Source organism: Glycine soja, chromosome 4 (assembly GCF_004193775.1).
Source record: "Glycine soja cultivar W05 chromosome 4, ASM419377v2, whole genome shotgun sequence".
Classification (NCBI taxonomy): domain Eukaryota; kingdom Viridiplantae; phylum Streptophyta; class Magnoliopsida; order Fabales; family Fabaceae; genus Glycine; species Glycine soja.
In genome coordinates this window covers 51,171,457-51,185,862 of record NC_041005.1, presented here as the reverse complement: position 1 = coordinate 51,185,862, position 14,406 = coordinate 51,171,457, and the positions used below count along the sequence as shown (strand labels likewise).

Genomic DNA, 14,406 nt, shown 5'->3' with positions numbered 1-14,406 from the left:
TATACATTTTTTAAAAGGATTCAATATACATTTTTAAACATTGGCATTTCGTGGAGACAAAGAAAAGGAGGAGATCATGATCTTTTGACTGGAAGCATGTGTTTACAGACACCTAACATCCATTGGAATGTGTTCGTCAATGGCCACTTTCGTCAAAAGAAAAATTCTTTATAGCTCTAAAACAAAATTTCCTATTTACATTTTTCAACAATGTTTATCAGAATTGCCTTTATAAGAGTCCTTTCACACGAGTAAAAATAAAATGTGGGATCGAAAGATTTGTTTCTTTTAAAAGGAATGCTATAAAGTTTAATTAGAATTTATGATGACTTATTAAACAATAACTATCAATAATGAACTCAAGACTCTTTATTCATATTATTTGATGTTTCCCCTACTTTTCTATCTTGTGGTTTAATGGCGGCCTGTTCTGGAGTGCACTTCTCCACCTGGGTTTTTTATCGTTTTGTTCTTGGGCGTTTAGCCCCTTAACATATAAAAATAAATAAATAAATCTGTTTGGTCCTTATATCTGCATTTATTTTTTAGTCCTTAATTATATTTAAAAGTTTTATATTTTAATTTTATACAAGATTTTACATTTAATATTTATAATAAATCTATTTTGTGACCGTTTTATACAGTCAAAAAATTAATAACAATGACTAAAATATAAAAAATATGCTCGTATAGGACAAAAAATTGAATTTATAAATATAAAGACTAAAATAAAAACTTGGCATAGGAATAAGAATCAAACACTTAAATCTTATGTTCTGTGATTTATAATTATGATATTGATATTTAAATTCTTTAAATAATAACTATAAAAGTAATAATATTATAATTAAATAGTTGTAAAAATGAAAAAAAATGTAATTCAATAATGATTAAGAAAAGGTAAGAAATGAAAAACCCAAACACTATTAAATTAAAATCGATAAATATGCATTAAATAAATAATTTTAAAATAATAAAAATATTAATTTCTATAATGTAAAATATAAATACTGTGTTCATTTGTTTTCATTTAAAAATAAACACACACTAAAAAACTTAGGCCCCGTTTGAGATGGATTTCTATTTCCAATTTTAAAATTATTAAATACTAAACTTAGTTTCAATTTTGAATGTTAAGTTTCAATGTCAATTTCAAAATTTTAAAAACGGTTGTAAGTTGAAAGTAGATAAAATAAATCTATTGTTCTATTTTATCGTGGAATTGGAGAGGACGCTAGTATCAAACTTTAGCACTTTCAATTAAGTTTTTGGCTAAAACGTTGGGACGGTGCTCTCTTTGGCACTATATCAAACTTTGCTATCAATGTAGTTCATTTTAATATATTTTATTTTATAACAATAGATAGCACTCACATGAATAAATGTTATCTTTATTATATGGTAATTGATAGCACAACCACACAATAGCAAATTATATTGCAGTATTAGTTTATTTATACCAGAAAATGAGCAAAATGAGATATAAACCATATTAAGAAACCATGATTTCATTAATAAATCCATTCATTCATTCAATGTTAAGACACCAGTTGTAACATCCATGTCGTCATCAACCTGCTAACTAAATTCTAATCTGGAACTGAAAACCAACTACATCAAAATATTCACATGGCTACAAAATCTAGCAACAAAATGACCTATACTAAACCCACTACATCAATTGACCCTACCAATTAATCACTACAAACACCAGCAACAGACACAATAGAATTCCAAGAAACCAAGTTCTGAGAATGTCTCGGTGACACAAATCACCAAACATGTTGTGTGCGTGACGAAGAGTGCCACACCAAGTTCCGAAATGGTAGCGTGGAGGGAAGCATCAATGGAGATAGAGGGAAGGTCGACAGACACAAGCTTTGAAAACAAAAGAGAAGGTGTAGTGGTTTGGGGTCCATCCCTTAATTTCATTTCATCACTTTCACTTGCCAATTTTCAACCTAATTCGTGTTCGTTCGTTCAAATTTTAGGTGCTTTGAGGGATACGTCAGTGATCGTGGTGACGCTGGACTTGGACGAGGTCTTCATCATCGCTAGGCTCTACACCAGAACCGACACTCATGTAATCCACATCAATCCGACCACGAGGGCAAGCTAGGGTTGAGGCCTTGGATTTCATCACCAACGGATCGCGGTTTGCCTGCAGGAGCAGGACGCTCGTGAGTAGAAGAGAGAGGGAGGAAGAGGGAATCGCGAGCGATCGACAGAATTGGTGCTGGAGGGTGGAGAGAGAAAGTGCCGAGAAGAAATAAATCTAATATGAAAGACTTTACGGTGAGATGAATCTAACAATAGTGGAGAGAGAAGAAATAAATCTAGTATGGAAGACTTACAATATATTTGCAAGGGTAAGATGAATCCAACAATATAAAAAAATTAGTTCACCATAAACCAACTACATAGTTGGACCACACTATCATTTGTCTATAATTTATAAGAATGTAAATAAATACATAAATTATTTTTTTGGCATACGATGCTTCTTATATGAATTATAGAGTTTCCTAGAGTATCACCGTCTATCATAAATTAACAATCCTTAAAATAATAAAATTGTATAAGTAATCGTAAAGTATTTAGTATTTATAAATTTAATCTTTAAGTTATATATTTTACTAATTTTTAATAGGTAATTTAAAAGATTTACTGACATTTTTTAAAAAAATAGTATAACTTTTAATACTTGAGAGGTTATATATATAATTTATTTATTTTAGGTACTATTTAAGAGAGAGAATAATATTTTAAGGATGAAATAGATAGTTGAAAAATACTATTAATATGTTTTTTTAATTTATTAATGATTGAAATATATAAAAATTATAAAATTTAATGAATCTCATAATTTATTTAATGATTTTCTCTTTCATTTTTATAGGTTTTAATAAATTTAGTTTAATTGCAAATTATCTCATCTCTACCGCTAAGGCGCTAAGCCAATCCCACCCTAGCTGGTAGGTGAATGCGTAAAAGGAAATAGGTGGAACTGGGAGCTGTATATAAGCGGACATAAGGTGCATTTACTTCCCAAACAAAATCGTGAATCGTATAACTCACTGCAAGGGTGGCCATCTGGCACATCATCTCATCATCCAAAACAGAAACAAAAGGAGAGGCAACGAAATAAACAAAAAAAATATATAAATATAAAGCTGGACCCAACAAAATGGCAGAGCGTGTGTCATTGCCTTTACCATCTCAGTCTCAACTCTCTCCAACAACCACAATGGCTCTCTTGGGCGCCGCCTCCTCCTCCGCTCGCATCATTCCCTCCGTCTCACTCTCTTCCTCTTCTCGCTCCTTCTTCTCACTCTCATCCTCTTCTTCCAAACTCCAATGCTTGCGCTCCTCTCCTCGTATTTCGCACCTCTTTCTCAATCAGGTTTTCCCTCTCTCTCTGAATGCCGCAATTCTGATTGTTTCTAGAATTTGAGCTTTTTTGCGTGAATCGCGCTTGTGATTTTTATTTTTATCAGCGAAGAGCGGAGGTTCGCGTTTCGAGTGGAGGATACGGAACTGTGTCGGCACCGAAGTCAGTTGCGTCTGATCCTGATCAGTTGAAGAGCGCCAGAGAAGATATCAAGGAGCTTCTCAACTCCAAGTTCTGCCATCCTATTCTCGTAATGTTCGCTTCTTTTTTATTTATTTTTTGTTTTTCATTTTAAAGATCACTGTGCTGCTTTGTTGCATTTGATTTAGCATTTCCTTTGATTTTAATGTAAACAAAATTAAATTAAAATAAAATAAGCGAACTTTCATTTGTCTGCTCTGCGTTTATGGAATTGAAGCGTCACAGGATTTCGCGGTACTTCCGAATATTTAGTCGTTTGGTGAAGAATGCTATTATTAGATAATCATCCTCTGCGCATGCAAGTATAAAATTCGTTAAATAATCAAATTCCGTGACCGCTGGTTTTCTTTCTTTTTTTGTTGTTGTCACGTTTACTTCTGCTCATGGACTTGCATACTTTCTTGATTTTAGGGTTTTGGATTTTTTTTTTTCAAATTGAATTTGTAAAGGCATTTATAAATTTTTTCCTCTTTAAATTTCATGATCACAAGTGTTATTGTCATGAAGCAGTTTCATCTATCAATGTGGAGATGAACCTCTTACATTATAACTTTTGTTTGTTTCATTGATGAGATTTTTTTTCTTCTATTTATTTCAATAGTTTACATTACATAAATTTCAATGTCAGATTCGTTTGGGATGGCATGATGCTGGTACTTATAATAAGAATATTGAGGAGTGGCCACAGAGAGGTGGAGCTAATGGTAGCTTAAGATTTGAAATTGAGCTGAAACATGGAGCCAATGCTGGTAATGATTCATTAAATATTGATTATTTCCGAATTTTGCTTATGGAGTAATATTCCCTGATGAATTGTCATATCAGGACTTGTAAATGCATTGAAACTTCTTCAGCCGATCAAAGACAAATATTCTGGTGTGACATATGCAGACTTATTTCAGTTGGCTGGTGCTACAGCTGTGGAGGTTATCTTAGTCCTATTTTGGCTTCAGGACTGACTATTGTTTATTTGAATTAATTGGATGATACATTGATCACTTTTTTGGAATTTCAGGAAGCTGGAGGCCCAAAAATCCCTATGAAATATGGAAGAGTGGATGTATCTGGACCTGAACAATGCCCTGAAGAAGGGAGACTTCCAGGTAATAACCATATATCCTGTGGGAGCTTAATTGCTATAGAAAACTCTCTTCTTTGCTTATCAGTTGGCCGTATGACCTGGATTGAGTAATCTACTGTTAATTTTGGAATAAAAAAAATAAGAAACAAATAGCTATTCATTTATAAGATATCTATTAATAAAATTGTTTTAGCATTTGAAGATGCAAGAAATGTGAGGTTATTTAACTAGCAGATGGTCACTTTGAACTTCTGGGCTCTTTAAGACATCTTGGATGTGCAGACCTGATTATCCTGTCCCGATTCCATAGATATATGTAATTGATTGCACAACTATTAAATTTGACTGCATAATGTGCTCATTTAAAGTAAGGAGTCTTGAGTGAATTTGACAATGGTTTCTTTTGGAGAGTTTTATTGACTCTAGGATTCTTAGAAATCCTCAGGTATTTTTGTGTGGTTATTTATTATGTGTAAATGTGTAATGCATATTACTTATTCTCCCTAGTAATGACCGCTAACGGAATTGTTATTGCTTCTTTAAATACTGTAGTGTTTTTTTTTTGGGAGGGGGGATTCCTCCTTGTTTGGTTATCAATTAAATAAAATAAATAAATTTTTAGAAAGAAAGATGCAAAGGGTTGTGATCCATTTTTTTTAATCATACAAAGATGCCCCAGCATATTAGCACACTATTTATCCTCCAGTTATAGGTTTCACTGTTTAGCACGATAATTATCAGCCAATTATAGGTAGGGTGTACATGGACTGGTTTGGACCTGAACCCAAGCCAACAATTTCTCACATCCTCCAAATTGAAGAATTGCAAACCAATTAGCCCAAAGCATGAAAATCAAGGTTGGGCTAGTTTTTTGGAGTAGACCTTTTTCACGTGCCCTTCCAAATTACCATCTCAAATGGTATATATGTGCCAAGTTAGTGAAAATTTACTGCTACTGAATTAGTGAGTTTTAATCATAGTGTTTCTTCTATAAAAACATCAAATAGGAAGAGGTGACACCAAAGAAATGTTAGATAAACCTTCAACAATCAGTTTGATACAACGAAGGCAGATTTTAAATATATATTAGTTCATATCTAATAAGTTTTTGGGCCTGAACTTGCTCAAAAGAAACAAAATATAAGCTTTAAACTACCATTTTATATTTAAATAAAAAGTTTCCCTACTTCTCATTTACATTAAGATACATTAATGTTAAACAATCAACATTTAATATTAAACTAGTTCAAACTCAAACTATAGACTAATTAAACATATTTTGAAAACTGATAGTAGTAGTGTAGAAAGGGAACATTCATGGGCTGATAAGATATAACGGACTGCTTACACATTCTGCCATTCTGTCACATTGATGTTTAAACAATGAACAGTTTAATGTTAAACTAGTTCAAACACTAGGGCTAATAAGAGATAAGGGAATTGCTTAATTAAAAATACTTTGCAAACTGAGTGAATATAAAAGTGAGGAAAAATAAAAACTTGACTTTCGTGGGCTAACAAGAGATAAGGGAATTGCCTTTTTTAACTTCTATTAATGCATTCTGCCATTCTGGTATTTCATGCTTCACAGCCAACAAAGGGTATCTATCTTGGCTTTTAGTAAGTAGGTAAGTTTAAAATCTTTTATTACACAAATTCAAAACCTGCCCCAACCTGACAAAAGTATCATTTGGATTTAGTTACTTTAGTTTTTCAGACCTTTTGGGTTTTGAACAGCCCCAGCTATAGGACTTTATTGATCATTGACCAGAAATTCAACTATGAAAACGACAGCAAAATTCTTATACCCATAATTGGTAGTCAGTCAAGACTTGAGCTAGTCACATTTTAAATTTTATATTGTTGAAGATATGTAAATGTAGATGTTTTCAACTTGAAAGCTAAAATTCTGTCTGTTTAGATGACATTCTTTTGCTCCTTCAACAGGATAATTGTGACTTAATTTAGGACAGTTTATCCTACATTGACTAACTTCTAGATATTTTTGGTATTTAGATGCTGGTCCCCCTTCACCTGCTGATCATTTGCGTCAAGTTTTCTACCATATGGGTTTGAATGACAAGGTAAATTTCCTGTGTGTCCCACAAGAATAAAGGTAGTATATTGGATTATAGTCAGATATCAGATTTTGACTTTTAAGTTACTGTATCTGCAGGAAATTGTTGCGTTATCTGGTGCACACACATTGGGGCGGTCTAGACCAGATCGCAGTGGTTGGGGAAAGCCTGAAACTAAATATACGGTATATTAGCTTCCTTTTGCCTGCAAGTTATAGGAAATTATTTTGTAAAAGTGTTTGAACTCTTTTCGAAGTTAAAACCATATTTTCCAATTTTAATTTTAATATTTGATGCTGTAATGCCCTTGAGCACAATAGGCTGTAGGTAGCAATCAGAAGTATAGATATTATGTTGTATGTTAAAACTTTTTATTGCTCATGTAGAAGATGACCACTTAAGCTCTTTCTCTCATTGCATAACTTAATTCCCACATAACAACTTAAAGACACTAGGCTGTGTATTTTTGAAATGATTGATGAAAAGATAATGTGTGCCACAAATATCTGAAGACTCTAGATTCATGTCAATTTTGTGACTTTCTTACTGTGTTTTTACCCAATCACCAAACGTCCGTTAGTGTTTTCTGCAAGGTGTCCAAGTTCCTCATATGCCTCTCACCTTGAGACTTTTCTTACAAGTTTCTGATTTAAATATTGATTGTCTTTTCTACTATACAAATAAAAAGTTTTGCATGTGCTCTAAATAGATCTTTGTGGCTTAATTCTTTCTTGGTTCATTGTAAATACAATTGTTCTCTGTTGCACTTTGAAATGAATACTTGATGAAAGGGAATGTCAAGGGGCACTGCAAGTACATATTAATTTATGGTTGAAATATTCTTCATCATCATCATCATCATCATGGTTTGTTTTAATCAATCACTCTGTTTTGGAGTGGAAGACATTATTGATGCAGCATCTCTAGAGGTCTAGCCTGAATTTTAGCTAGTGTGGTATTGCTGATAATCAACTAGTTTTCAATTATAGTTTTACTTAAACACAATAAAACAGCAGGAAATTCACATGTATTTCTCACTCTCACTCTACAGAAAGATGGACCAGGAGCACCCGGAGGACAATCCTGGACAGTGCAATGGTTGAAATTTGACAACTCTTACTTCAAGGTCAGAAATATATATATATGTATATATATATATATATATATATATATAGCTTTTTTTGGCAGGGAGGGGGTAGGGTGTTCTATAAGGGAGAGTTGTAGAGGAGAGTGGAGTTTGCTAGAATTTACTGTTTTTTTTTTTGTAACTGTGGTTACATACAGGACATCAAAGAAAAAAAGGATGAAGATCTATTGGTATTGCCAACTGATGCTGCTCTTTTTGAAGACCCATCCTTCAAGGTAATGTTTCTTGAGTTTTATTTCATGGCTATTACAATTAAATGCAAAAGTTTTGTGATATAACAAAATAACAAAAACTTTGTGAAATAATCAGGTATATGCTGAGAAATATGCTGAAGATCAGGAAGCATTCTTTAAAGATTATGCTGAAGCCCATGCAAAACTTAGCAACCTTGGAGCCAAATTTGATCCTCCAGAGGTCTGTTCATTTTGAGTTACTGTTACTGTGTTTTACAAATTAAGGTAGTTATGATTGTGTGACCAGTGATCTGGAGATTTGGTTCTTGTGGACTTAACTCCGTTACCTTTTTTGTCTCATGTCTGTGCATATTCAAGTAAAAAACGAGACAATTGACCTAGTTACTAAGTAAGAATGTTCTTTGCTATATTTGTCAGGGCATTGTGATAGATGATTCTCCAAATGCAGGGGCAGAGAAGTTTGTAGCAGCCAAGTACTCCACTGGAAAGGTTCTTATCTTACACAATTTATCAAATCTTACTATTCATTTAGTTGACATTCAGAGAAAATTTATTGCATATTTTTCCGTTAAAGACTTGCATAGGATGTATATTTGCATATTGTTCATTGTTTTACTTTTCCTGGTTTGGTGCAGGAATAAAAACAAGTGTCATGTTTTCTTGTGCCAGTATCTTTTAGTAATACAAGAAGAAGCTATTTTCAAATCACGTGATATCACATGTAAAATATGGAAGTTTTAAATGAAGAAGAAAGGAATAAATTCAATAGTGTGCCTATTTGAATTGCAGAGAGAACTGTCTGACGGTATGAAGCAGAAGATACGGGCTGAATATGAGGCGATTGGTGGAAGCCCAGATAAGCCTCTACAGTCAAACTATTTTCTAAATATCATAATTATTATTGCTGTTTTGGCATTTTTGACATCACTGCTTGGAAACTAGTTGGATTTTGTTCTTCTGATTTTTACTATAATTGCATTGGCATTTTGCACACTTGTTCTAACTTTTACATATGGCAGCAAGTAATTTATTGATTGAGCCAAAATAATCACTTGAAAATAGCGTATTATTGAATTAATAAATAATGTAATCTTTACTTGTTGTGGAATTTGGCGAGCTATTACAAAATCTGTCCCCAACGGGTTGGTAAAATGTAATCTAAATTAACCAAAAAATTAATGAAGAAAACTTCTGGTCGAGGTCACTAGCAATTGACGGAAAGATGGTAGGCAAAAAGTAAGGCACTCAGGGCAAATATCTCTGCTGACCATATGTGCTTCTACTTAAATGTGGACTACAACTAAATCTGGAGGTGGAGGTGGGAGTTTAAGTAGATAATGAAGTTATATGATTGTTTCATTGAATAAATTTCTCCGCATACAATGTTAGTTCTGGATTCTCTTAATGTCTAAGAAGGTTTTTAAGTTCTGATTCTATGAATGATTATCGAAGTCTAGTCTTCTAAAAGCTTTAATGCTTTGGTTTTATGTGGAAGTTGTATATCGTTCCAAAAATTTTCTTTAGAATTGAGTTCAGAAAGGTCATCCAATAATATTTTCTGACCATGTGAAATCTTGGCAATCCTTTGTAACTCACTCGTAGGTGTCATTTTAAATACTCTGACACTTTATACCATTTATTATCAGGCTTGCAAAAATAAATGAAACCCGTTAAATTGGTATTAAGACTGACATCATTTAGTGAGAACCACATAAGTTTCACCTAATAATAGGGTGTAAAATGATATTACTACGATAATATCATTCTTCTTTTTCCTTTACTTGGACCTTTGTGTGAGCTGTTTTATCTGTTGTAGACAAGTGTAGAAACTTTGATTGGGCTGAATGTAGGTTTTGCAAGTTGCAACTGATCATCAAGACTTCAAGTATTGTTACAATTTTTTTTTCCTATTAATCCTCTTTATACAAGTATTGATTGGAAAGTAAATGCATTTAAATTCTTAAAAATATAAATAGTATTGAATATCTTTTTCAATTAATGAATAGGAAATTAGAAAGATGTAGAGTGAGGGAGAGAGAGACAATCTTCTCTCGTGTAAAGAATTTCTCCAATAGATTTATTCTATACCACTTATATAGATGTAACCAATAAATTATTGTAAATGTTAAATAATTGACAATTATTCATAGTTTTGTGCAAAATGTTAATATATTTAATGTAAAATGATGTTCGTTAGTCTTTTATTATATTTGGATGGAGAAAAAATGAGTAAGGTGAAGGGTTGTTTTTAAGAAGATTTATCTGTTTGGGTTGGGAGTACCCTTAGAAAGCCTTTGAGTAAATTATACTAATAAGTTTTTGAGTTTCGTGAAAGTATATAATTTTTTAAAACACTTACAACAACTTTATAAGGAAACACAGTGGAATATCTTTTAAACGATTAAAAAGGGTAACGTAATGTATAAAGGGTGTTGGTGTAATGTATTTAAGAGAATTAGTATAGGAATAGGAAAAAATTGTATAATTTCACAAAACTTCAGGTAGTTAGTGCAGTTTACTCAGTCTTTATCTTCCCTCTGGTTCCTTTTTTTCATCTATTTCAAATGTATCTGAAGTGTCCATAAGATTTTTTTTTCTTTGTATTTCATTGCTTCAAATATTGAACCCCCTTCCGAAAAAATGTTGACGCATTCTAAATTTCCAATTTAGATTAGCATTTCCTGTTTGACTAAAAACGTGTTGTATAACATTATCCTGGTGTAGTTGGGTGTTTTCTTAAAGGACTTGTCACTTTCATGGAGCCATGAGGAGGTTGAACAGAAGTGAAAAAGAAATAACTTTTTCTTTGTAGTTTGAACTCAACTTCCTCCTAATGGCAAAACAAAGCACGCAGGGAAAAAAGGGTGCGGGGGGATTCTGGCAACCCTGTACTAACAAGATTAACAATTTGTTAATTTTCTTTTGATTTTAGTAATACCTTAATTCCTAAATCCATTTTGGTTGAACTGACTTTGGTTCCTTCCGGACCTTACCTACCCTCCTTTTATAAGTTTTATTCATATTCTGCAATTTATAAGTAGTAGGTGGTTACATTTCACTTTGCTTTCAATTATTTTCTGTTCTGCGTAATCTCATTTAATATGAGCGAGTTTACTTGACAATATATATATATATTATGATAATTTAAAACTGGTGACGCAAGTAGTCAGTCATAATTAAAAATAAATAAATTCATTAATCCCAAAAATCAAAGTTCTGCGAGTTGGAGATAATTTGACTTGTTTGTTTGTTTAATTACTCGTCGTTAGCCCACCTTTATTAGCGTCCAACTAGTTTGCAGAAAATAAGTAATCCTATTCAGGTGGGCAATATATACATATATATATATATATGATCAAACATGAGTTGATCTTTGGTGTTATATGCTATTTCGAAAGATTAACATTAAGAAATTATAAAACTTCCCACCTTACGTGTACAAAATAGAAATATAATCAAGCGAATATAGTGGCAAATGGGACATTCACCAAGGCAAATATTGCTTAATTCCATTTTTATATACGTGAGAGTTGATTGGCTTCTTGCTTCCTAATGCCTAGAAGTCTCTCTAGCACAAGGTTGCCAGGAATTTTAATTATAAAGAGATAACAATTTGATTTAAATTTAAAGATAATAGTATTATTATAACTAATATTTAAAAAAATTAAAACTTATTAGAATTTAAAATAAAATAATATAGTAGATGATAAAAAATTAGATTTTTAAATTATAATGACAAAATTGTAATTCAAAAAAGCATCATAATCTGTATTGTACTAAACTGAGTTTATACGCAACGTATTTCATAATGTTTTTTAAACGCATCATATAAAATGTTAATTTTAACCAAATGATTGTGTAAAAATGGTGATAGTGTGAAAATTATACAAAGTACTACTAGTATCAAATTTTGTCAACCAAATTGCTTGGTCAAAGTAGGAAAGTTGACCGGTGTTGGATGTGAACCAAAGTTGTTTGCAACTTGCTTTGATAATCAGAAAGTGCAAAGCTGCGAAAAATCAGTCTGTTTCCCGGCTAGGAACATGTGGGTTCTTGTATTAATTATAACTCTCGTAGATGCATCACATTTGGTAAGCTTTTTTGTTCTTGTAAATTATAAAGATTCTCTTTAACATTTCTCTTCAGCCTTAGTGATGAAAGGAAGTGCAAAGTTCACTTTTGTGGCACTTACCCTGTTACCCTGATAGTGATCAGCCATTGCAATTTACAACCTAAGAAAACCGTCAAAGTGGCGACACACGGGTACTGGACCAAAAAAAAAAGAAAAGTGGACGCACAGGTTCAGCTTGCTGAGATTTTGTTATTCTGATTTTTTTTTTTCTTTTTCAAATGGCTAAAACTCAAAGTTTCATATTATAATAATGGAGTTATTTTGACGTCGGCATCTTCTATTTTATTGGCTCTGACTACTCTCAATTTGATTACTTTTCTCCCTAAACTCAAGTTAGAATTTGTCAAGTAACACATTCACCCGTTTTCTATTGTGGAAGCATGCCATGCTTAATTTGATGGTTGCAAAGTTCAAACTCTTCTAAACAAAGGTTTGAGTTCATATTTCCACAGGCTTGAACCTAATACACGAACGTGTGAAGTAGGCAGTGTGAGCAACATTGACAAGTGTTTAATGATATGATTTATAGATATACTTTATTTTTGTGTATGAATTTGTAATGCTAATCTTCAGCACCCTTCATTTCACTTTTTGGAGGTTTGAAGTTTTCATGTATAGCGTGTAAATTTATAATCAGTTGATATAATGTAGGAGACATTACATCAATTATAATATTCTTTTTTAATACCTCCACAATTATTTTTTATTAGAGAAAATCTTACTCAAAGCAATGAGTTATAATATTAATGATGATGAGTTATAATACTAATGATGATAAATAGTTATTTGTTAACTAGATCATAATTTTTTCTTCATTAATTACCTCCAAAGATTATCCCGTGATCCTCTAAAAAAAGATTATCCCGCAATAAACAAACTCGATAAAAGTTAGTCAGGATATGATTAATCACAATATTCATGTCAATAAATAGTCGTTAAAGAATTCATAATTCGTGGCTTTATTACCTTTAAAGATTACCATATAGTAAAAATTTTAAACAACCCCATCTCTTTCATGATTACGAACTACGAAATCAACTAAACAGAAGATTGAAACAAACAAGAGCAAACGGATAATGTTATATGTTTTTTTTTTTTTACTAATGTTTAAATATTTTATAACGAGAGTAATGAGTATTGAATAAAAAATATTTAAAATTTTAAAAATATAATATTCTTGTAAAAGGATTAGTAAAAAAGTATTGGAAGAAATTTAAAATTATTCTAGATAAAATCCCGATAACTAATGTCTTAAAAGGAAATAAGAAACTAATAGATCAAATATTTTTTTATTATAGAGAATCATGTTGAAGTGTATTATAAATTTGAACAGAAATTAATTTTGATACATTGTTGGTATAAAGACTCTTGTGAATCAGTTAAAACTTATTCTAAATATGGCTAATGCATGCTCATTAGGGAGCATTTAGTAAGTATTAAATTTTAATGTATTTTTTCCTAAAAAATAATGTATTTTGTCTAAAATACTCTTATTTAATATAAGATACGATACAATATATTTTTCTAAATTAATATAAGTTGATACAGTACACTATATTTTTCTTCGAAACGTTGGCGACTTTCTATATACCCTTTTTTTGAAACTTATCATATTTTTTTATATTATATTCTTATCATACTCTTATATTGTCTCCTATCCTTTAATATTTTAACCAGCAAACAAGTCTTATATCAAACAAAAATTAATTCAAGGATTGATTATTAATTTTTAAAAGTTTTTTTAGTTGATTTAAAACATTTATTATTTAAAAAGATATATCAACGACGGATGAGAACAAATAAACTATTGGAGGTGCAAATATTCCGTGTTCCACCTTAAAATTTGTCTAATGTTTTGCTATGAAATTAAACTAAAAAGAAAAATCGATTCGTTCTTTTATTGGTCGACAGTGTTTGTAGTAGGGCATCCGAGTACTCGAAAAAGAAGCATAGGTGCTGCTAGGCTACGTTTTTTATCATGGCTCCAAAGCCCAATAAAATGAAACAAAGGTACATAACTTTTCCTTTGGATGACTTTTCGTACAAAGGTAATTAATTTTCTCAATTTATACACGTTTTTTGGTCATCCTCTTCAATTATGGCCCATCAATATATTTTAGATTTGTAGTTTTGCCTAAAATTTACAATTATCCAAGCAATGTTTCTCTACTTTTTTTCTCTT

General features: G+C 31.6%; 1 protein-coding gene and 1 long non-coding RNA gene across 3 annotated transcripts; both read left to right on the top strand.

Moving 5' to 3' along the window:
* Positions 1-1,496: 1,496 nt before the first annotated feature.
* LOC114410408 lies at positions 1,497-2,528 on the top strand. Its single transcript, XR_003666294.1, has 2 exons — positions 1,497-1,898; positions 1,992-2,528. It is a non-coding gene; the product is annotated as an uncharacterized LOC114410408 (long non-coding RNA).
* A 551-nt stretch (positions 2,529-3,079) lies between these two features.
* LOC114410407 (probable L-ascorbate peroxidase 6, chloroplastic/mitochondrial) lies at positions 3,080-9,101 on the top strand. 2 transcript variants are annotated; one of them, XM_028374345.1, is made up of 12 exons: positions 3,080-3,403; positions 3,498-3,641; positions 4,221-4,341; positions 4,418-4,518; positions 4,608-4,695; positions 6,690-6,757; positions 6,850-6,936; positions 7,803-7,877; positions 8,036-8,113; positions 8,208-8,312; positions 8,510-8,581; positions 8,882-9,101. In XM_028374345.1, exons 1-12 carry the CDS (start codon positions 3,188-3,190, stop codon positions 9,032-9,034), a joined length of 1,308 nt encoding a protein of 435 aa, XP_028230146.1. In that variant the 5' UTR covers positions 3,080-3,187; the 3' UTR covers positions 9,035-9,101. The 2 variants fall into 2 exon arrangements, with proteins under 2 accessions (XP_028230146.1, XP_028230147.1); XM_028374346.1 differs by having other exon boundaries at positions 3,083-3,403; positions 8,728-9,101.
* Positions 9,102-14,406: the final 5,305 nt, after the last annotated feature.

Coding starts and splice junctions, on each gene's coding strand:
- LOC114410407 (XM_028374345.1), top strand. CDS start 3,188: ATGGCAGAGCGTGTGTCATTGCCTTTACCATCTCAGTCTCAACTCTCT. Junction 4,696..6,689: donor TGAAGAAGGGAGACTTCCAG/GTAATAACCATA, acceptor TTTGGTATTTAG/ATGCTGGTCCCCCTTCACCT. Junction 6,758..6,849: donor ATATGGGTTTGAATGACAAG/GTAAATTTCCTG, acceptor CTGTATCTGCAG/GAAATTGTTGCGTTATCTGG.